General features: G+C 37.3%; 1 protein-coding gene across 2 annotated transcripts in view; it reads left to right on the forward strand.

Annotated features, from left to right (window-relative positions):
- LOC139933812 (potassium voltage-gated channel protein Shal-like) overlaps nt 1-25,697 on the forward strand; it is a 102,177-nt gene that overhangs the window by 24,234 nt on the left and 52,246 nt on the right. For both annotated transcript variants that reach the window (XM_071928027.1, XM_071928028.1), the window contains exon 3: nt 6,367-6,456. In XM_071928027.1, the coding sequence (XP_071784128.1) occupies nt 6,367-6,456 (90 nt within the window). The remainder of the gene's footprint in view (nt 1-6,366; nt 6,457-25,697) is intronic.

Raw genomic sequence — 25,697 nt, forward strand, 5'->3', positions numbered from 1 at the left:
AGAATGCTTTGTGAAGTATCCACTGAGATACGCCAGACTTCCTTGCTAACCAGTGAATCTTTACAGTCCCAAATTCTTCTATCCAATTGCCAAAGTGAAGGATTCAGAAGGACTGGGGCCAGTAGGCCCAAACTTTGTTGCTTATAATAGGGTCAGGCGTACTCAATCCCATCCAAGTCCAATTAGATGTGGAGTTTGAACTCAAAACTATTACTGGCTCGCACTGGCCTGAGGCTAGTGGTTTTAGCCTTGGGCCAGTGAAATCATAATCAGACAAGTCCCACTGTCCAGTGTTTTTCAATTGAATAATAATAGTGATTTTATTAATACCCACTGTGTACAAAAAGTGATGTTTAAAGGCAGTGGACACTATTGGTAATTACTCAAAATAATTACTTGCATAAAACATTTCTTGGCAACGAGTATTGGGGAGCTGTTGGGAGTATAAACCATTGTGAGAAGCAGCTCCCTCTGAAGTAACGTAGTTTTCAAGAAAGGAGTTATTTTCCACAAATTTGATTTTTAGACCTCAGATTTAATAGAAGCATCTGAAAGCACACAACTTCGTGTGACAAGGGTGTTTTTTCTTTCATTATTATCTTGCAACTTTGAAGACCAATTGAACTCAAATTTTCACAGGTTTGTTATTTTATGCATACGTTGAGATACAACAAGTGAGAAGACTGGTCTTTGACAATTACCATTAGTGTCCAGGGTCTTTAAACCTTATCTTTGAGTCTGATGAATATTTTGCAATTCTGTTCCAAGTATAAATAAGAAATCCGCTCTTGGGGCTTGTGCAAATAACAACCAATGTTACAAAAGTAGATCGCGTTTTGTCTTCATCTTTTTTATTCTGCCTGTACAACAAATTCCGGTCCAGTAAAAATTTGAGCCTTTGATGTTGTGAAATTCGATAAAATATCCTCCTAATTTGATCCCTATAGTAAGAAAAAGAGAATGTTAGATGGATTAGGCAAAACTTTAGCCAAACTGCCTAGTCTATAGGAGTGAAGAAAGGATTGATTCTGCTTCTACATAGTATCAGTTCACAAATTTTTCGCTTTCATTGAGCAGCCCGTATGAAGCCCCAGATCAAAGACAATTTCCTTAAAAATTGTAATAATTTTTTGCATACTTTGTTTCTTCAGGATTAACAGGGCCAGAACCAGTAAGCTTAGCTTAAAAATGGCAAAATTATTGTTGTTTCCACTGCTGGTAGTTTTTAATACTGTCTACGGCTTTAAGTACAATTTCATAAATTGAGCTCAGTCGTTGAAATAACCATTGTACTTGTAAACCTTTTAATTTCCGTCTGCCATAATGTCCTTTTAGAGCCTTTGATGTACTCCCAGCCATGCATGTATGTGTAGTCATACATAATTCAGCCCCTGGTTTAAGGTCGGGCTTCTAAGTTAAGCCTGACGCAGCATTAACAGTTCTTTTCTACTCCGGGTCTGACCCATCCAGGGTTCTCCCTCAGACTCAGTGCATGTAATTAGTCGTTGGCGCCATTAGCAAGACGGACAACAGGTGTACGGCAAAATAAAATAAATAAAAAAGAATCACCCGAATAAGACTGGACTGATCTCAGTATCAAATATTAAATATTCTAAAAGAAAGTATTAACAAATATTGGCAGTAAACTCTTTCATCTCAGAGCAGGCTGTCATTGTAAAATAAAAATAATGATAGTGCAGTATAAAAAAGACATACAGTACATCTAGCAGTTTAAATGTTTACATACAAATTTACATTCACTGTAACTTACATGGTTTTAAAAGAATCACCTGAAAAACACTGGACTGATCTCAAATATCAAATATTAGATATTCTTAAAAGAAACATGTTAAAAACAAGTCTTCCATTTCAAAGCAGGCTGTCATTGTAAAATGAAAAAATATTTACATAACATTCACTGTGACTTACACGGTTAAAGATGGTGCAAAAATTCGTATAAATACTTTTGCTTGCTATTTTTTATTTTATTGGAATGATTAATAGTTAGTTTTGATATAGCAAGACCTTAATGTGACAGCCTCTAGATACCAGGTGGTCTAGTGGTAAGACATCTGCTCTAGAATGGCAAAGGTCTTGGGTTTGAATCCCACATGAGTAAAATGTCGTACAAATTTTTTATAGGACTGAGTATGTAGCACTTTACATATAATGGTGTACGGATAAAACCAAGTAATATTCTTTATCCCGATGCAAATGTATCATTTAGAAAAATTGATTTTTTTTGTTTTGTTTTATATTTGGAGATATCAAGCAATAAGAGATTTACAATCCAATATGAATAATCCCTTCAATATAAAGCAACAGTAGCAAACACCATTTAGACCCACCTGTCCAACCAATACTTTCTAACACCTTGTTTAAATTTACATATATTATTGACACAATGTAGGGGCGTGCACATATACACAGTCGTGGCTGATTAACTATGTAATGAATGGGTGTGAAACTCATTATGCACACACTATGTGTGAAGACCTTGCCGCGCTGACGTCACTCCACCACATGTACTCATCTGGCCATCACTGCAGCGCGTTGTGGAGTTGTTTGCCACCAGACCAGCCGCTTTGTCCAACAGAGTGAAGAAAATTTTATTGCGTCTGGCCAACTTACGCATTTACTTGGTGTTAATGTGCCGCACTGGTTCACCTGCAACTCATTGCGTATTCAACAACCACACAGTTCTGTATTCAGCAGAAAACACAAACTTGATTCATAAAACTGATGAATATGGTGGGAGGGATCAAGTTTTAACGAGGGGCTAAGGTCAGACTAAGTTTTGTAAAGCTGTCATATTCCAATTAGGAGTTTACTTATAGGAGAAAATATATGTTTTTTAGTTTTAAATTTAATATTCAGTCACTAGTACATTTTTTTACATTAAGTACATTCAGTTCTTATACCACTTTATCTACAGGCGATTGATTCAAAAGGCCCATATTTGTTAACCGGGTTTGCAGAGACGCGCATTATCTAGCACCCAGTAAGGGTTTACTAGGTGATGCGATGGAATCTGCTATGCCAGAAACACTGATATATGCATATTGGGTACTTTACACAGCACATAGTACCTACATGTACTGCTTCATGAAGTCCAATCTGAAAGCATAATCCAACAAGTGGTTTAAAGACATTGTACACTACAGGTAATTGTTAAAGACCAGTCTTCTCACTTGATGTATCTCAACATAGGCATAAAATAGCAAACCTGTGAAAATTTGAGCTCAATTGGTCGTCGAAATTGCGAGAGAATTATGGAAGACAAGTTGTGTGCTTTCAGATGCTTGATTTCCAGACCTCAAAATCAAATTCTGAGGTTTCAGAATCAAATTCAAATATTTTAGTGAGAAATTACTTCTTTTTCAAAAACTACATTACTTTAGAGGGAGCTGTTTCTAACAATGTTTTAACACAATCAACAGCTCTCCATTGATCGTTAACAAGTACGTTTTTATACTAACTATTATTTTGGGTGATTACCGATAGTGTCCAGTTCTTTTAAGTTCTATTGAGTAGTGTTGGTTCTCAAAAGAACCCATATAAATAGGGGATTCTCAAAAGAACCAACACCAAAAACTCAACACCATGAAAAGAGTTGTCAAACATTAGTCTTTTCAGAACCAACAAAAAAGAGATTTACACATAGTGCTGCTATAACCTCACCTAATTACCGGTACTAACTTAGGATTTTTATTTTTCTCAGAAAACAATTCAAAGATATTGTGAAATTCTGCAAAACTTTAATTTAGAACTATCATGTACACATGTGATCCCCTTTTTCATTTTGAAAGAAAATTATACTATAAAAATCTTTAAAAATCCTAAAAAATCTCTTAGATTATTCAAAGTTAAATTGAATTACTAAAAGTGCATGAGTTTTTTTTTTTTTAAATAGTACAGTACAATTCCAATCCCCTATTTTTATCTTAAACTGAACAGGAAGAATGTCATCCCTAAGGGTCTCACTTGAGAGTCCTTTGGAGCTGATTGGCTGTAAAGGTTTAACCTCATTCCTTTCCATATAAAGAGATTAGGTCACATCCACAGTTGGCGTTTGTTGTCGCCCACACTTGTTGTCGCCCCAGCATAACAAAATATAGAAGAAGAAGACAACCAACAATACACTCAGGCCTGATCACCAAGATTATTTTGTCAAAAAGCTGCAATTTGTCCATGTTCAACCTCCATAAACCAAGCTAATACTTACGTAGTTTGGAAAGAGAGAGATCCGATCTTACCATTTATGGTAAAATTAAAGCAGGTGACTGTTATGCCATCTCTTCTAATTAAAGATCTAAAATGTCAAACACCTTTCTCGGAGCGCGTATGGTTGTGTTAAATAAAGTGTCTTCAGTTTAGGAGGCACTGATTTACAAATTAAGCCAGTCATTTAACTTAGTTCATGTAGGACTTTGTGGACAGACATGCAATTTGAAATTTTTTTGAATAATATTATGTTAGCGCTGTATACTTGGTACTTTTTGAGTCCGGTGAAAAAACCCACAGTCATATTTATACTTGTGTGAAATTCAAACACATCATTTTAGAGCAGATGTCTTACCACTAGACCATCAAGCTTGTCTGGTAGCTGGAGGCAGATCAGATTCTCTAACTTAGTAGCTACCTCAGTGGTCTAGTGGTAAGACATCCTCTAGTATGGAAAAGGTTGGGTTCGAACCCCACTGGAGTATTATGTAGAAAGTGCTATAAAACACACATCAGTATGGGCAACACAAATAATAATTACCCTGATGCAAATTTCTATTATCTATCCAAATTTAGTCGAATACAATAGGGCAACCAATTACGAAATGTATAATTTCATTGCCAGCATGCGCAAATGACGCACTTTCTTGTCAATGGATGAGAATAATTGTAATTGTTGAAAGCTGACCCCATGGTCTTTGGTACCAGTGTGTCTCCAGAGAATTGTAACCTGCACTTTTTATTTGATTGTATTACTAAACGTGACTCTTTTTACCTTACCTTCAATACTTGTACACAGTATATTTATTAAGAGACGCCTCCCCTTGAGAAGTCTAGGAGCATTATTGCCCGGGGCTCTTGTCCAGGCGCATGTATGCAATGTCAGCACTATATCTCTCATGTGTTGCATCTATACCCATCTTCTGATTATGCATGACATTTAAAGTACCTCGAATTGAAGGATGAAGTGCGTTGGGCGAGGACTACATTGTATTATGTGTCACACAACTTGAGAATTAGTTGTTATTGGTTTGGCCTAGTTGAATATTGGAAAAGATACTCGATCTTGCTGGGTTTTGAATGTAATAAAGACTTCTCCATTGTATAGTGGGCAAACAAAATATTCATTGAGTATGATTTCCTTAAGTGGACTAAATATACCGCATGACAAGTTTGTCCGATGAAAAGATCTGGAAGTTTCCTTTGAGGCGGTTTCAATTAAATGTGATCCTAAATTTGCATCCTGTCTTGCACCATGGATCACCTAATACTGTTTGACATTTGTGTGTAATTTGAAATGATGGATAGAGGTTTGCATTGCTGTGTTTGTGTAACATACGAACACATATATGTTCCCTGGATTGTACATGATTCTAATTTTGTTCACCTTGATCAGTTTGGCACAGTGTAAGAGAAAAAACTTTGTATTGCGAATTAATTAATCGTTGGGCGAGCTTCATTTATTATTCATTTATATGAGCATGTCTGAGAATAAAACTAATGAGTCTTCAGGAGAAGCCAGCCAGCCAGGCTCTGTGGACTCCTACTTGTAATAAATGAGTCTGTGATGAGGTTTAATCTTTTAATGTTGCAGTTTGAATTCAAGCTCATTAAAAAAAAACCTGCAAATATCTCACAACCTTTGTTTTTGAACCCTTGTTTTTGTCATTTATGTTATAATAACAGCAGACTGTTAAACATTGTGTCAAAGCCATTACACTATTTCTACCCCTGTTTATTGGGTCTTTAGCATTCCTGAATTCATCTCAACTCCTTTGGAGTATGCAGCACCAGCAACCAAAATGGCGCCAAGGTTGCTTATCATTCTCATTCTAGGTACCATTTACTCCTGTAAGATGAAAAGCAATTTGTCTTACCCAAGAAACAAGTGTCGAGACCTGGATTCGAACCTACACTCTGATGACACAGCCACCAGGGCCCATTTTCATGGTTCTGCTTATCCTGGAACTCTGCACTTTTGGCTCATAGAATTTATAGTAATTAAGCAAGGCCATGAAATTTGGCCAAGAAGTTCAGCCCGATGCTCTAGACCACTCAACCATGACATGCTAAAAGGCAATTGTCATTCAGTTGACTTGGATGTTGATTAATATTTTATTTTCTCACTGTGTGTTTTTACAGAAAGCAAGGCTTGCCCGAATACGACTAGCGAAGAATGCGAGTGGGAATGCCTTTGTTTCACGCAAAAAAGAGGCAGATAGATTAGCAGAGGTAAGTGCAATTTGTCAGTGTTTCTTTGTTGTTTATAAGTACTTTATGATCTTCTGATAGTTTGGACGGAATTGTTGAAAATTATAACACTGTTCAGTAGACCATGGAGGTAGAAATACTAGTAAAGCCAAATGAGGGGCTGATCAAAGGATTATTATCCCATGCTGCTGTCGTAATGTAACTGCCAACTTAAAAATATAGTAATGGTCAGGAGGGAGAAGTTATGTAACATGAAATAACCAGCAAAAATAATAAAAAACTCTATGCTCTGCGGATTTACTTGCACCTGTGCAGACAGATCTTACATATCAAATAATATCAAAAGAAACTATGAATAAGAAGTAAACTTGCGGATACAACCATAAATCTCTTTTGAGGGAGTGTAGGCTCTGAACAGAGCGAGTGTGGTCTCGCTGTTTCGAACTGTATACTCGTCTTCAGGAGAATGCAGGACTACTGGTGGTCATTGATGGGGCTTATAGCAGCGCAAATGTGCATCCCTCCAGTACATTTTTTTTTATACATAATCTGCTTAAATATAATGTTGTTGATGTTAACTTCAGCATATATTGCTATTTCAGTAGCAATTTATGCGATTATAAGTGAAGTCGCACACGCACAAGAAAATGTTGATTTTTGTTTAGTCATCTGAAGCCCATGGTCAGTTACAGTTGCCTCACTAGATGTTCTGTAAAAGTGCATCTGATATTGTGTTTATTTGGAAACAAATGCTCTTAACAATAGTGTTATCCATGAACTCATCAGAAAAACTAATTAGTTTTTAGTTTAATTTTGGATAATTCCCAGACACTTTATATGCAAATGCGAAGTGTTAATTCCAGTACTTGGCCAGTATACAACTGGAAGACTGCCAGCATCTGAACGACCATTATTTTAGCCATGTATATTTGCAGGTACTAGTCCAAGCACAAACATGGTCATTACTATACTCTATTTGCAAATCCATTTGTCTATGCCTAAGTTTCACTCCACTTAGTAAAAGGCAATTAGTAGCAGAGGGACTGTGGGAGCTCGCAGTGTTCAGCCATGGTGGAAGGCAATTTTCATGGATGGGGCAGCCACTACTTCTTACTTAGATTCTTGGCTTGCTTGGATGTGATGAATGCATGAATGTCTACATCGCTACCGTAGTACAAATATTTATCATTGCTGTGGAATGTAGTCTGGGCTCATTTTAATGTACACTGAATGGATGGGTGGACATATGACATCATGCAGGAGTGACTGTAACATTATTATATGGTTCTGTATTTTAATGAAAATAACATAAAATAGTTAGGAGTTGAAGAAAGATAAATTAATAAGAGCTGAATTTGAACCAACATTCTCCGGTTTAACATGCCGATGCTCTACAACTGAGCTATCTTTGTTGGCGATCTTCCTGTTTCATCAGTTTCTTGTTTTTGGGGTTTTTTTTTTTTTGGGGGGGGGGGGGTGGGGGGTGGGGAGGTATACTTCAACACTAAGCACAAGCTTCTACACCTCCTATCTAAACCCTTGATCCCCAACCCCTCCTCAGTTTACCCAACCCCAGACTGCTCCAACACTGTCACTGATTTGAGCAGAAAAACTTCCCTGGCAAGATAAATTTGAATAAAACATTATTGGGGTAAATTCTGTTTTATGCGGCCACTTTCAAATCAGCTTATTTGCATTATATATTAATGTTTTAAATGAGATGAACCTGTGCGTTATAAAAGAAATAATTCATGCCATTATAAATTATTCATGTCATTGTGTTTAGCTCCTGGCTCCCAAGAGGGGCCAACAGTTTTACTGCTTAGTCAGAAAGCAATTTGGAGTAACATATAGTTGACAAATGAAATGTACTTAAAAACCATCTCAAACTTGACGTTGCGGATCAATTAATTTTTGGGAATTTGATATTCAATTAGCAGCTTCCCTTAGTCCAATCAAACACACATTTAAGCAGTTTTTGTCTGAGATATGTAGATAGATGGTAGGTGGGTGGGGGGGGGGGTAGGGGTGGTGATCATGAATGTAAGCCCACAACTCTGGCCATGTTTCCCTTACATAACCAGAGAGCATTACCCAGGCAACGCCGTGACGTCAGTCAGGTCCTGGACCCTTTGCAGCCTTTGAAATTTAATTAGGGCATTAATTACACATGTACACCACTTCCCGAATGCTGCATTGATCGGGGGGAATTCGGGCTGGATTATGAAGAGTGCCACAGTAACACCATTAATTTGGAAAATGCGAAGGCACAATTACACGCAATTAAGGGGTTGATAGTGGCTTTTGGTTGGGTGGGGCGTTATTGCTAAGTCTGCTTCTCTCTGTCAGCTCATTTGCAGCCACACTTGTCTGTCTGACTGGACAGTCTTATTTAACTATGATAACATTTAAAAAACAAACTCTCCTTTCAATTTGAAAATTAGAGAGAGACATTTAATAATCCACAATACTCAAAGTAAATAATACATTGCAGATTTAGTGACAGCTAACATCACAAAGACACAAAACAAAAATTAAATATAAAAAACATTACGGGCTGTTTTATTTTCAAGCTACAGTGAAAGTCAATGTTATTTTAGATCATGAAATGACAATCCCACAAAACCCTTTTTGTATTAAAAAAGATATTGACTAAAGAAGTATTGCAATGATAAATGATTGGTCTTTATCTAACAGAATATTTAAAGACATGCTTTATTTTTTACACGGATTCATTTAGGCATTTTTGTAAATGCATTTATTTATTTATTTATTTAATTTAATTAATTAACTGTTTTATAACAATCCTTTTTATAGGGTAATCTAGCAATGATCATTATGGCTTCTATATAAAATGTAAAGCTACAACACAAGATACCAAAATATACATGCGGCAAGTCGTGGTAGAGCTGTTCTGAGTTTGGGTTCGATTCCTGTGTTGACACTTGACTTGGTCTTTTTGTAAAGCTGTGGGTCCCCCTGACGGTGCTGTGTCATGAAATTTAAGAATTCAGTGCGCTTGTTGTTAAAAGAAGGGGGTTTGCCCTGGTGTTCCTGGTATATGGTAGGCTTTGTAGCACATTGTAAACCATTACAAGGTGCGTTCAAAAGGTGCGCTATCTATCATAGCAATAATGAGCTCTTTGAGCTGCCTGTAAAAACACCCTTTAAAAGCCTGTTTCTGTTATTATTATTAATAATAAAACATTAAGTACAACAAGTGACAAAATCTTAACTTTTATAACAACCAAGATTTCAGATGTTGATAAATGATATGTAGTCATTTTACTTTTCAACTACATGTACTGCCACTGATATGTTTTTCCTATCAAAAAGTATGAGCTATATGTACTTGTATGAGTTCTTGATTTATCTTTTGTTATTAAATGTTTGCATAGATTATCCCAGTCTGTGTCGCGGATCTCCTCATCCAATTCACATTGTCTTATCTTAATATAAAGAAGAGTGCTCCAAAAAATCCCCATCTAAATTACATTAAAATACTCGGTATGTTTCCTCAGCTCCCACATGATAAAAACACACACATGACTTGCGAGTGTCCTTGCACCAGCCTAAGGTACACTAAACCTAGAATCTCTTCACTAATGAAAAGATAACAAATCTTTCACTTGACCATAAATGTGATAATTTGGCAGATTTAGCTTGGCAATCCCAGGGGAGTTCTCTCCATTTAGCAGGTTGAAGATGTGTCTGTTTGACGTCAGTAGCATGGCAAGATCACAAAAAAAAACCCAGCTAGTATCCACCATTGCTGTAGGTCGACCTGCATGTCTCTAGATGCAGAATGTCAATACAATTTTGTGATGTCCCTTGTTGTATAGTTTGGGCCATTTGCCTAGATCTGAATGAAAGATGTAAAATGTAAAATTATTTGAATTTATTCTAGCCTTGGAGAAAGAGTGTGTCCTGGTCAGGACTTTTTTAGTCCATTGAGCAAGACACTTAACTACATGTAACATTGCTTCTCATCACCTAGGAGTAACGGGGTACCTAGAGGTTGCTGATGTGAATGATGAGTAACATGTTTCCTAACTTGGCTGCCGGTGCTGCATACTCCTAAGGAGTTGAGATGGTTTTAGGAATGCTTAAAGCCCAATGAAAAGGGCGAGTAATAGTGTAAGGCACTTTGATACAAGTATCAAATAAATGTTTTTTTTTTAAATGACTTTTGTTAAATCTCAATCTTTGTATGAAAACATTTGTAATACTGGGCAATGGTTTTCAGCATTTGACTTCACACACTGGTCAATTACATTAAAACCTTCTGGTTTACTCTAGCCTTTTCTACACATAATATGAAGCACTGAACACAAAACACGTTACAATCAAACAAACAATCTAATCTGAATATAAGAAGGGAAAGGTTCCCCTCAAGTAATGGATGTGACAAAATGATTGGAGTCAGCCCCTGTCAGCATCTCTTTAACTCCGGATCCCAAGCCTGGATGAAGTCACTGACTTTCAGTTAGTGTCACTGACATCTTTCATGACTCTGTTATCGTACAATTCTTCCTCCCTGGTCCCCTGAGACTGGTACTCAGTGAGATTCAGCATGCGCAATCTGTCTAGGCTAAGCTCCGAGACAAGGGGGGGGGGCAGACGGAGAGGAGAGAGTATGTTTATGTTCTGTGAAAATGGCAAATGTTTTCATGAAAGAATTATATTAAGCACAGTATATTTCATAAGGGTCCCCTAGGATGCTGAAATAGTCATCTTCATTTAGGCATGACATGTACAAAGTTTGGTAACCTTAGATGCGTTCTTGCAGTTTAAATCCTCAGTAAGTTTTAAAGAGATTTATTGGAGGAGTTATTCATGTGAATACAATGTATACTTGATACTTACATCATTTTATCGCAATCTACTCAAGTAACAAACCCCCAGGTCATTCAACTGTTAACAATTCAAATATTGTTTTTAGAAAAAAACAACTCCTGAAAGTGGCGTTCGGATGGGACTAAGATGTGCACAATATTTGTTTTGAACACTTGACTCCCAGATTGGTTGGCAATGGGCAGACAGTTAGCCACAAGTGGTGTCAAATCACTGGTGTACACATGTGAAGTTACTGTGTCTGTAGTGATTTTAGTTTTGTAATTAGTTGTAAAATGTTTCATTCATCTCAACATTTGCACATACATGTAAGCTGTTGGTTATCTGCATTAAAAAAAACAGCAACAAAAACAACCACAACAACAACAACAACAACAACAACAACAAATGTCCTATCAGAAAATGTATTGTACAATATGCAATGTTTGTATTTGATGGGGCTTTGGTGAACTTACTATTGAGTTAGAGGGCTGCCTTTAGGTTCATCATACAGTGACGTAACCAGCGAGACCGGCTATAGCTCGTCATCTCACTAGTCCCCCAGCTATTGTTTCCAGTTTCATATGACTACATATAAATATTTATTATTACTACATCTCCAAATAATATTAATAGTGATGCTTTTCAACACAAGGAGCCCTTCTTGGAGAGAATTTTGACACAGTCCTCAGGTGTTTCATGTAACATTTGGCCAGAAGACCTCTGTGTATACATGTAGATGGCACTGATAAACCAGTCAGATTTGTCCTCATTTTTGACATGTGGAAGTAGAAATTTGCCACGCATGATGGAGTATTACTTGTCTTCACACATGGTTATTATTAGCTTGTATTTTCTCTTCCCTTCAATGGTCTAGACATATACACATGTAATTACATACATGAGGGAGATTATTGCATCGTGTATGAATGTTGCACCATTTATCTGTACTCAAAAACAAGCATCTGGGACTTCATGTAGACATAGAACTCAATCACGATCCTATAATGGACCAGTGTCTCCTAGCTCAATATAGCTTTTTTCATAAGTTCATTTTAAAGGAACACGTTGCCTTGGATCGGTCGAGTTGGTCTTTGAAAAGCCTTTGTAACCGTTTTTTATAAAATGCATATGGGTAGAAAGCTGTTGTAAAAGTAGAATACAATAATCCACACAAACATGCCTCGAAATTGCGTGGTTTTCCTTTTACCTCGTCGACTAAACACGTCGGCCATTTATGGGGGTCAAAATTTTGACTCCCATGAATGGCCGACCATGTTAGTTCGCACAGTAGAAGGAAAACCACGCAATTTCGAGGCAAACTTGTGTGGATCATTGTATTCTACTTTTAAAACATCTTTCCAACCATATGCATTTTATAAAAAACGGTTACAAACGCTTTTGTTTTGACCAACTCGTCCGATCCAAGGCAACGTGTTCCTTTAATAATACTCTTTTATATGAACATTTACATATGTTATTTATCACAAATTGTCTTACATTGAAGTTGATCACACAATGGTTTCTTTAACTGCTTTTTATAGAGATTTTTTAATCCATGTATTTGAAAAGGGTTAAAGCACAAGGACATTTAGCAATGGGAATGTACTTTCTGTGTGATATAGGACAGGTTGGAAGGTACAGTCTAGCAGCATTTATTGTTTTTCTCCTTTAAAAGCTTTATAGAAGTCCCATCACGTATCATATTATTGTCTGGCCTTTTCTTTTATAGTGTTAAGAGACCTTGACTGGTTAATGAGGCTGTGTGGGTAGCAATATCATCAAATATTATTTAGATTACCCACCAATTGCAAGGATCGCACTGCACTTTTTATATTTTGTTTTTCCATGTGAATAGAAAGCAAGCAAGGTTGGTTATTGTTGATCATCACTGAAAACTGATGACCCAAGACACTTCCTGGCATACATATACCTATATACGTGAACTCTGGCCAAGGCTGTGTATATAGGAGCAAAACAGGGGCCATTCAAATTATTCCATTCTTCTTCATGCAGGAACAATTTATTACTCCACCGTACTCTTCCGTTCAACTACAAAAGTAAAACCTGGGTAGGATACACCGACAGAAAGGAATGTTTTTTTTTTCATGAACAATTTATTACTCTACCAGACTCAAAAACTCTACTCAACTACAAATATAAAACCTGGTTAGGATATACCTTTCATGAACACAAACAAAATATTTGCGTTCAAGGTTCGATGCTTGAAACGTGATTCAAAAAAATATACATTGACCAAGGAAAAACAGTTGCAAAATGGAGAAATGTGACATGAAGAGAATCTATAGCTTTATGGACTCGGAGTGAAAATACACATAATGCAAAGACCTAAACTCGGTGACCAAACACATTCCATTATGCACTGATATATACGTGACCAAGCATTTTACCTAGGTTAAATAACAACACATCAGGAAATTCTCCAAGAGGCTATGCGTACTAATGGAGTAGCCAGGTGGAAATACATGTTGGTAATTATAGCTAAGGATGAGGTTATATGACTGACAATGCGTAATAAGTCAACTGGAAGTGCTATTTTTTCCGTAGTCATTCGTGCATCTCATTCTAGATAAGATACTTCCATTTCCTCAGATGGTTGAAATTGTACCGTTGAAGAGACAGTTGTTTTAAGCTGTTTATAATGAACGACGGATGCAAGCTGTAATGCGATAGTCAAATGTGGAAGATTCAATGTACTTGGTTTTATTTGAAGTTTTTAAGGGTTGGCGATTCATTTTAACCCGTTTTTGTTTTCATTATTTGGTCACTTATGTAACTTTTTTAATTAGAATTGTAAATATTTTAGAAATTGACTTTCATACTATTTTGGTTTTATAAAAAAACCTAGAGAAGAGCAAGGGGGGGGGGGGGTTGTTATCTCAAACTTTTTAATAGTTGTGATAAATACAGGAATTGAACTGGCCTTTCGCTGCTGTGCAGGCTCGGTTGTCTAATGGTTAAGATGTCTGCTCTAGAGTGCGAGGGTCGTTGGTTCAAATCCCAATTGAACAGTATGCCTACTTGGATTTATTTTCATAGAACTCAGGAAAGCACATTGATGTTTGGTACTTGTAAGCAAAACATTATTCTGTGTTCCGATTCAAATCTATTGGTTGCTATAGCATGGTCAATTTCTTAAATTGGAAAAGACACTTAACCATAATTGCTTCTCATCACCCAGGAGTAAATGGGTACCTCTGAGTGTAGAGGTTGTTGATTGGAATGATTAGCAACCCAATGCGCCAATTCTACATTTATTGTGTAAATAATATGCGAACTGAATGAACAAGGTATCACAAAAGATATGATGCATGTTAAATAGGGATTCCTGCCATGCATGTCTTCTTGAATTGCAAGCAGATGATACACATGTACGCAACTTCAAAACCTACAAAATGGAAAAGAAGTAGTTGTTGACGTCATTTCACAAGAGGTTTCATGAATGTAATGTTATCATTGACGCAATGCATCACAAACAAGCTCTCAAGTGCAGGGTTTGAGGGTTGTTTGTGTTCAATGGTGTCATGAAACTGGCTGGTCAAGGCAATCTACATACTGTACGTGTGTATAATACTCCATGTCCTTCATGGCTGTGTATATCATTTCAATATTTGATGAGCTCATTTGCATATCTGCAAGGCATTTTCTTATTAGAGAGTACCTGCTGGTTGTAATTATGTACAATATGCTACATGTATTATGCAAATAATATGCAAATGTTATGGCAGTTCATAGCTTTTCATGGCTGAGTAGTCGTGCATCATTCTCAAGTTCTAATGGCGTCATATGAGTGGGTGTTCGAATCCCAGTCATGATACTTAAGTTCTTGGGCAAGACGCTTGGCATAATTACTTCTCATCAGCCAGGGGTTAAAATGGGGTTAAACCTGTAAGGGTAGAGATGTGAATGTTTATAAAACTGTGTGCCAATTTGGCTGCCGGTGCTGCATACTCCTAAGGAGTTGAGATGGTTTCATCAGGAATGCTTCAAGCCCAATGTAGGGATAGTAACAGTGTAAGGTGCTTCGATGCCACTGTTTAAAAGCACCAAATAATTTATGCCTTTGTTCTTATGTAAACAAAACAGTGAAAACTTAGGGGGAGAAAAAAAGAAGAAGTTCCAACCAAATTGTCTTGAAGGTGTTTTCTTTGCCAGAGAGTGGCAGCCTTGTCTGACTCAGCAATATTGAATTGAGAACAATTTCTAGTGAGTCATGTTTTATTTATTGTGGGCCGTGAATCATGCCATGGTGGGGCAAAATTAATCAATTACAATTACAATCCAGAAAGTTTGAGTCTGTTATTACAAGCAAGTCATCTGAGTCGTATAATCATGATACAACATACGCACTCTGCTAGTGTGTGTTTATAATACACGATACTTAGATGCATTAGATGTAGCTGATGGACTGTGTATGCACTTTATTATTATTGACATTGCCAACTCTATTATCACTGCATGTACTTAGTGAATCAAATGGAGATGCACCTTAACGAACAGTAGCAGCAGTGAACAACAGCAACGTTATTCCGTACCCCATAAATCCATATTAAAATGACTGGAATCAATGCGGGGTCTTCATCCAGTGGCTCAACAATTCTCCGTGTTAAAGTTTGATTACCTGAGGGTGCCAAATACACAGTTGGGAGAAAGTACAGCAGTGAACCAATTGTCCGTAGCCGCCTTGTCAGTACTCAACTATGCATGATGCGTAGATCGTTCACACATAGTGTGAGAGCTCCCTTATTCCCCCCCCCTTTTTTTTTTACATCTTGCAGAAATTCATGGTTTATCTTTGGCGATCGACATTTTGTTCAGGCACACTGGATAAATGTGCCGTGCAAACCAAATGGGTTAGGGTCCTGGTGGAATAATTGAAATTGAATTATTGTACTTGGGCTCAGTCAAATGTCAGCCAGGTGTGGGTAATGTTATGAAGGGAGGGGGGAAGGGTGTTTCTCACTCCGTACCTGTCAGACACTTCGAACGAATAAATACTGCAGTACGACTCAAATTAGAAAGGAGGAAATCTACAAGACCGCAGGGCTTGTAGCTCGCAATATTTACCACACCAGAATTTTGTTGACAAGACCAGAATCAAAATTACAGAAAAACCTTCTATACACACTTTAAAACTTTTTTTTTTTACCACCTAACTCCTTTGGAGTATGCAGCACCGGCAGACTGTTGGCGCACAAGTTGATAATCATTCTCATCTTATAAATCTTTACCCTCCCTAGGGTGATGAGAAGCAATTCATTCAAGTGCCTTGCCCCATGAACACAAGGGTCATAACCAGGATTTGAACCCACACTCTAATGACTCATCAGAACTTGGGGTTGATGCTCTCGACTACTCAGCCATGAAGTGCTGCATTGTTATTAATCCTCTATTTAATTTTGGGTTGAACTTAGAAAAATAGACAAGTTCAGGATGTGAACCTGCAATCCCTTGATTAACAGGACTGCGCTTTACTAACTGAGCTATCAAGTTGGCAGTCTCCCCATTTTGATAATTCCTCAGGTGCCAGTCATCAGAAGCCATTCAACCTGTAATTGTCGCATACAGGGATCACACCCAAGTTTGCGATACAACCTGAATAATTGAATAAAATGCACTAAACCACTTAACCATGACTCTCCTCACTGAGACACTTAAGTCTTTATATCCTGATATATGGGCAATTCTTATATATTCTAAACTGTTTGTACAGTACATAAAAACAACCTATTGAGTATATTTTGAAGTGGTTTCACATAAAATTCATGCAGAATCAGCAGTTATGTTATACAGTCAATGCCATCATATAGTTTGAACAACTGAAACAATTTCTGTTGAGTTTGCACTAATCGAGAGTCCTCCATCAGGTTGACAAGTCATTAACGTTTAGGTTCGATCCAAACGATTTCCTGCTAGTCTTACATTGAGTGGACATTAACTGCGCGTATTTTACAAAAACAAATTTGTGGTCTGTTTTTCATAAGATAATTTTATTTATTTAGTAATTTTTTGTTATGCATGATCGCCCCAAACAAGGCTAAAAGCCACTAGTATGAGGCTACAAGAAGAAAAATTATTTAATGTGAAAAGAACTTGGGGGAGCTGAAGGTAGGAATTGATATTCCTCTTAAAACTAGATTAAAAGATGGAGGGAAACATAACATTTATACATAATGTTTAACTTCTCAAGAGTGTTCTTTATGTATCTGTGGTTGTTGTATGGTTTGGCTGATGATGGTAACTCAATTTGTAAAAAATGTTATCTTGTTTATTTATTTGTAATTACATGGGAAGAGGGGAGTTATCTGCAATGCTTTGATCCCCCTGCGTCATTCCTTCTGATGTGGGTTACTGTAAGCAATAGTTAGCCATGTTGTTTTTCCCTGGAAGTTTGTTTGCCCGGGGAAGTGCGAGAGATAAAATGAATAATCCAATTTTGACACCCAGCACAGCAGGAAACCTGCCGTGTTTGATTACAGATGGAAAGCTCTGTATAGCCCTGTAGCCTTTTTTCCCCCTCCACATTCGTCCCCGACCACGAACAGCTGAATGGATGTGCACGCCAGATCCAAACATCTTAGACAACAAGAGAGGGGGAGAGAGAGTAGGAGAGAGAAAATGAACAGAACGGCACAAGTGCTCATGGATGGCCTAACAAATTAATCAAGATTTGAGAATGTGAAATGAAATTATGGATGGGATGCGAATCTCTAAGGACCAGGGGCCCCTAATTTGCTCTAATTTTGTTAGCTGAAATCTGGGTTATGAAGGGGGATGGTAGCAAGTTAATATTACTGCAGAGGGAAGTCTGGAAGCCCCTAGGGCTGGACACGTTCTGTAGCATCAGATCATTCATGTTACAACATAAACACAATCTGAAAAAAGGGGATAAGGTGAGCCAGAGAGAGTGTTATGTCAGACGGAAGATTTATCAAGCTTACCTGACATATGTACAATGCAGCTATATTGCAGTCTGGAATGAGCAACTGAACAATTTCTTGTTGTGTTCATTCATGCAAAAGCTCCAGAAATTTTTAGAATTTGATGATTAGATTCTTCCCATGCACAAGCTAGTGTACACATTTACATGGCTAATACATGCAAGTTTCAGCCAGTATGCTAACCACACATTCACAATACCTTAGTATAGATTTAAAAACAAATTCACAAAAGTCAGAAAATAAAACCATTTGAAATGCCCCAGGCAATGTAAAGTAGCTTATCCAACTAATGAATCTTGGGTCCAAGCCCTGAAAAACCCTAGAGAATCCGGATGATTACACCAAATGTTGTTACAGAATACAGCCTAAAAAAATAAAGGAAAGTTGTGGATAAGAACATTACTTTGCAATGTCGCACAATGAATGTACTTTTTAGTCATCAATGTGCCTTTAAGTCGCTGTTTCCTTGGAGACGTCTTTTCACAAAGAACAAATGGTTTGTTTTATACTCTTAGCATGGATTATGATGAATATTGATATGGACTTTAAGACCCCGTTGTTAATTACCGTTCTGAATAGAGTTAAACCTGAGAGAGCTGTTTACTGGCTCGTACATGTAAAGTATTGCGTCATCGTGCAGGCTACTCATGGAGGTTGGGCTACACATTCTTCAGTCAACTGAAAAACAGTCTTGGCTGGGCAAAAAATTAACAAATAATGAAAAAAAAAAAAAAATGCTTGGAAGAGAAGGAAGAAAGACTTTTTTACAATTGACAAACGTTGGATCATCAAATGTAAACAGGAAGCCTTTTAACTTGTGAGGCATGACCAGGGATTGAATGCAACAGGACTTGAATAGGGTCTCTGTCAGTCCTGAAGAGATCTGGGCCATGCTGAGAAATAGCCAAGATCTTATTACACGATAGCAACTTAAATATATTGTGCAAAATTTACTGGCTAAAAGGTGTTCTTTATTCTGTGCAAAGTGTCTGGCAGTTTGTATCAGCAGATTGGAACCTCAGGCATTGGATCGTCTTACATCTTCACGCCTGGATCGATCCGTGGAAACCCTTGATTTTTTTTTCCCGAGACTGAAGTCAATCTGGGATCTTATCTTTATGATTAAGCAAACTGCTTTTGTTTTTTCGATTAATGTTTGAAATGTGCCTTTTAAGTGGATGTGTTAAAGCAAGAAGCATTCTTCAAGAAGGACAATTGGGTATACTGTGCATGTACCCCACAGGGTGAGCTTTTGTATCTGTTTTAATTGCAGTGAGTTGTTTCAAAGCTTTCTGGAAGCGTTGTAGGTTTTTTTTCTAGCCTTTGTATAAGTTGATAACTTGCCTCTCTTTAGTTAAAATAATTTGCCATCTTTATGACAGATTTTTGTCTCTTTTTGTATGGACATTTTGTAAATGTAAAGTCGGCCATCTTTACAAACAAATCAATAATCAATAATCAAAGGAGTTTTTATCAAATTCCTTGCATGGTTAGCTTGTGAACTATTTGGCTGCGTGGAACTATTAGAACGCTTGAAGCAGCTCAAATTCAAAATCCAAAATTGCCCGGTGGGAACACTCTACATTGGCTTACTGCATGCTCATTACATGTGTATTCTGTATTATTGCATCCTGTGTATCATTGTTTCTGGTTTATTGCATACAAAATTGAAACAGGTGGCCCTAAGGTCAGAATCGTTTCAAAGTACAAAAGGTTTTTAAACTAATTGAATTGGAATCTATGGAATTATCCACTACATAATGTGCATGCATTTAGAACAAAAGAACTAAATTTAGGCCATTTAAAAATTTTAAAAACATTCAAAAATACATTTGTTTACAATTTCATGTACAATTGGACAGCTTCATGTAAGTGATTTGTCCACTGTTCTTGAGCACTTTTTACCATAGCACAGTTGATCATCATTTTGAAAATTGCTGAGGTTCAAATCTCATTATTATTATTTCATTTTATCATAGCATTATATGCAAAAGAAAGACCACATTTTCCTTTGTGCGGTAACTCCTTGTACATGTATCCGTATAGATCTTGAGTGTTTTATGCACGACATACTACATTACTGTGCACTGTGGAGTGTTTGGTCTGAATTATACAAACTGTATAAATCAATACAAGGGAAAACAATTAACATTTTACGTACAAAATGTGCCATGGTTATCAATATATATGTAGGTACCCACATTTATGCAAGGATTAAAAACAGCTCATGCATGATATTTATACACCTTCTTTCTAAATTTGCATCCGCCAGTTATTAATTTCAAATCTGGCATGTCGAGCCTTTGAAAGACTTCTTATTGTGAAGTATTTTATCCTTCCCTCGTTGGAGTTCTGTTGAGGAAACTATACAGTCTTTGAGCAGGAGTCAATTCACCCCCACTCCCAGTGATACCATATTGAGCCTTTTTTCATAAGTTGAGCACTTAAGCCCCATTCGCACGACAACAATTTAACAGGGGTCCATTGCTTAATTTTAGCACGGTTGTAAAATATATAAATATTTGACAAGATTTTACAAGGGTTCTGGACAGTAAAAAAATTGTTGTCCTTTCACACAAGTTACATTGTGTAAAAATTACAACCCTGCTACAATTCAGCATGTAACCCTTGCTAAATTGCTCTCATGTGAAAGCGGCTTGGCAATACATATACCGGGTTAATTTCCTTTGTTTTTGTGTATCCAATGCTTGAAAACACACGGCCCCTCTTCCTTCATTGGCTTCCCAAACAATGACGACAATTTTGACTTTCTCTTTAATCAGAGAGGATTTTTTTCTCTGACTTTTTTGTGTTGAGGCGGACAATTCATTAAACTTCAATTCAATTTAAAACGTTTAAAGGCATGGAGACCTTAAATGTTAAGTCGTGGTTAAGTGTAAATCTTATGATAACCTGATATTTCTGTTTATTTGGAGACGGGATCTCGTTTTAATTAAGTTAATTAACCATTTAATGTTATTAAGTCTTGGCACGCTTGACATTTAAGCCAGGCAGAGACATGGTAATATAGCCAATGGGGTCACTCATGCAACATCAATAGTACACTAGGTATGTATCCACATTGGAAACAAACATTCTATCAAATCTCTTAAATAATTTCCTTGCATATTGGAATAAGTCTGGAGATTTTTTGTCACCTCTTTTAAAGGAACACGTTGCCTTGGATCGGACGAGTTGGTCTATAAAAAGCGTCTGTAACCCTTTTTTATAAAATGCATATGGTTGGAAAGATGTTTTAAAAGTAGAATACAATGATCCACACAAGTTTGCCTCGAAATTGCGTGGTTTCCCTTTTACCGTGCGAACTAACACGGTCTGCCATTCATGGGAGTCAAAATTTTGACTTCCATAAATGGCCGCCGTGTTAGTTGATGAGGTAAAACGAAAACCGAGCAATTTCGAGGCATGTTTGTGTGGATCATTGTATTTTACTTTTACAACATCTTTCTACCCATGTGCATTTTATAAAAAACTGTAACAAACGCTTTTCAAAGACCAACTCGACCGATCCAAGGCAACGTGTTCCTTTAAGGATGTAAGTTAATCAAACCAGAGTGGGGAACAGACTGTTGTTCACACTTTACTTATTATTCTATTGTTATTGTGATAGCTGTCTGGTAATGAAACGACGGATCTGCACTGTTATCCTTGAAGGTACTTGTGAAAAACAGTTTTAAGAAATTTCAGTTTTCGATGTGGGAGGGAAAATCCCATGGAATCAGACAGGGACTGAAATAACATTTAATCCACATGCAAGGCTCTGAACAAGGGTCCACAGGCATGGGAGGTGCTGTAGTCTCTAAAAAAAAAAGAGTAACCAGTCACAAAAATTATTTAAGCATGTAAAACGTATTTTTGTGAAATTAGTACTCAGTTCAAAAAAAAAAAAACTACAGCACCTCAGCAAGTAATATTTTAGGGTAAGATTTCTACCATCATTACGTTCAAACCGTATTAAGTTTCAGGTAAATCTGTTGAGATTGCGTTTTGTGTTACATAAAATACCCCAATCCTTTAGGACGGATGACAGCTGAAGTTAAAAATTCTAATTTGATTTGGCTACTTTGAAATGTTATAATAATATATATATTCGAAACATAACCATTTGTTTTCTATTTATTGGAAAGAAGAGGATAAAAAATGTGTGTATGGTTGTTGCAAGTACATTTCTCAATAGTAACAATACAATCATGCTTTCAAACATTGGTTGGTTCAGAATAAGTTATTATAGATTTGTCATAGCCATGAAATTTGGCTGTGGTCTTCGCTAACAAACTCGTTAAGCAGTGTTTGTTGTGAGGTCAGCAGTTCAATGAAATCAGGCTCTGGACTGAACTTATTAGCTACCGACATGTGGGACACAGCTGTCAGCATCAAAAACCAAAATAGTTGCTGATTATTTGAATGTCAACGGTAATCAGTGAACTTCTACTGGGGGGCAATTAATCACTGGAGGTTTCAATATCTGTGACATGTCATGGGGGAATTCATGCTTGTTATTGGCCTCAGCAAAACTCATCTTGGTTGAGCAAGACCAGTGATATAAGTCCAGTTTAAAGGGCAACTGGACACTATTGGTAATTACTTAAAATAATTGTTAGCATAAAAAATTACTTGGTAACGACCAATGTTGATAATAAAAAAACATTGTGAGAAATGGCTCCCTCTGAAGTAACATATAAGTAATATAGTTTTTAAGAAAGAAGTAATTTCTTACTAAATTATTTCATTTCTTACTAAAATATTTGAAGGTTTGTTATTTTATGCTTATGTTCAGATACACCAAGTGAGAAGACTGGTCTTTGTCCAGTGTCTTTAAAGGGCAACCGGTGAACATATAATAATTAGAATATAGAGCTTTTCACACCCCGAAGGCCGTCCCAAAGCCCTCTTTAATTGTTCTACTGGTATGCAGAGCTATGTTTGGAATTATGAGACCCGGCCATTGTAAACTTAATGCAACCAACCATGCCAGAAACACTAGTGCAAACCCCGTCTATTAGCGATAAGTGTACTGGGTTATTTAACGTTCATTACACAACGCACAGGACCTACGGCTTTATGTATCATCCAAATTGATGGAGCGATAATGGTTTAAGTGTCTTGCTTGAGGGCGCAAGTGTCAATACTGGGACTCAAACCCACCGTGACACTTCGCTGATCAGAAACACCAATGCTGAGTCTGGTGCGCTTGACCGCTCGGCCACGTCACTAAACTCCTGCTACTTTCTTACAAGAGAATAAAAACGACATCAAGTTGTTTTTGTTGAAAATAGAGTTGGTGTCTTGTCAGTTCTTCTTTGTCTCTTGGTTGGTTAGAATTTTTCTGCTTGTTTGTAATTGATTTGGGTTGTCAGAGTTGTAGTCAAGTCAAACATTCTCTCGTCAAGATTCGTTTTATGTGGTGCGTCATGAGGGAATGTCTTGCCACAGCATCTATGGCTTTGACTTCCAGGGCATCTGTATGATCTGCAGTGATCAAGCCATTACCGAAGATTGGTTGAGTTGGTTTCTAAGATGAGGTTTGCTGTGGGAAAATTTCAACAATTTGTGTTCAGAAAGGAATCTGCATGTTTTATGAAGTTTATTAGTATAATTTAAAGGAACATGTTGCCTTGGATTGGGCGAGTTGGTCTTTAAAAAAGGTTTGAAACCATTTTTTATAAAATGCATGGTTGGGTAGATAATTTAAAAGTAGAATATAATGATCCACTCAAACATGCCTCGAAGTTGCACTGTTTTCGTTTAACATAACACACCAACACTGTCGGCCACTTTATGGTTATGGAGTCAAAATTTCTATAGGTGAAAATATCTTATCATTTGCTAGTTGATTAAGAAGAATAATGTATTACTCTTAGACTGCTAATCAATTTTTCTCGTCATGATTATTGTGCAAGGCGAAGTTGGCAATGCGTAAGTATAAAAATACATGCCACTGCCACAATTCGTTTGTGTTGTGAACTGCACTATCCATAAAGTTAATTTGCTTTTAATTTACTTGCCGTGGATTTTAATTTTGAAGGATTACTCATTACGCATTAACTATGCAAAACACATGGCGAAAACATTGATTTTTTGTCTTCACACTGATGTGTGCCTGCTGTTTTCCTGAGTGCTGCAGGGAAAAAATCCATAAGCTACTCAGGTAGGATTAGAACCAACAACCCCCAATTCTAGAGCACATATGTTGCATCTGATCTGATACTTATTATAGTCTAGGGTCACAGTCAGGTCTTTAAGGGAAACGACAGTTAGTTTTGTCAATATGTCTGCGTTGATATTAGTGAATTTTCAATTATCCTTTTTGGCATGATTCCCAAAGTATAAACAGACTTTGTTTTATAAATTTTAAAAAGATCCAATGTGACTAAAATTGTCATTGGTGACTTCATTATTCAAATGGTTTCAACATACAGGTGAATTATCCTTCCTCCGTCAGCAATAAGCAAATTTAGGTCACTCGGAAAGCTTTAGTGCTTCCCAAAGGGGATTTAGGTCCACAATGTTCCATCTAGAAAAAACAAAATTCTTATTTAAAAACAACAGCGTGTACTCAAACATCCCAAATCCCCGACAGCTGGCCCAAAGAGTGGTCTGCGCGTAGCTAAGGTCAGCCAGTATACGTGGGTCAATCAGTCACCGCAGGTCACCTAGGCAGGTTTGACATTAGTGTCAGGCCACTGTCATCACAGAGATAGCGTTGTGAGGCTGCATGAAGCTTTAGACCATCTCCATTGGGGTTAACATTCCTTGTCCATCCATGGACGTCACCCTTCCATTCCTGAGTCTGCAGCTTGCGCTAGTCTGTCACATCCCTGGATTCAATGTTGTTATCTCCCCTGGGGGACTGCGTGTACAGAAATGATCAAATACAGCAACTATGAGATGACAAATTGTTTGGGAAACATGTCATTTTGTAAGGATTACTGGATTTAAGATGTGTGTGTCTGTAACACTACAATGTCTTCGAATCTGGAGTGATTTTGACTGATACATAACAGAGATCTGTCATGAATAAATAAACAACCCGCTCCAATCGTTGGATTAAATTGTTGTTGGCCAAAGGCTGGTAATTAGCTTGAATGGCATATTTATATTTTCTGCGTCTGACCAACTTTGAGAAAAAACATGTTGTAATAGGGATTACATCCCCGTACATCCCCGGTGCGTTGGAATAGCTTTTGAAGTCAATCCAGGGGCTCACCCAGGTCAGCCCCCATCCCAGTGCCCTGCTTGTGGAGTGGGTCACTTGGGGGCTGGCCCCAGGTAAAGGACATCACAACGAGAGCGGTGAGTGATGGTTCGTTTAGCTCTAGTGAGGGGCTCACCCGAGTGAGCACCCCGGGGTTGACCCAGGGAAATAGATGTTGATGGTGCTCATTGTCAATAATGGAAGACATCATTTTTGTCAAAATAATTGTATGGGGATAAAGAATAATATTT

The sequence above is a fragment of the Asterias amurensis genome, chromosome 2 (assembly GCF_032118995.1).
Source record: "Asterias amurensis chromosome 2, ASM3211899v1".
Taxonomy (NCBI): domain Eukaryota; kingdom Metazoa; phylum Echinodermata; class Asteroidea; order Forcipulatida; family Asteriidae; genus Asterias; species Asterias amurensis.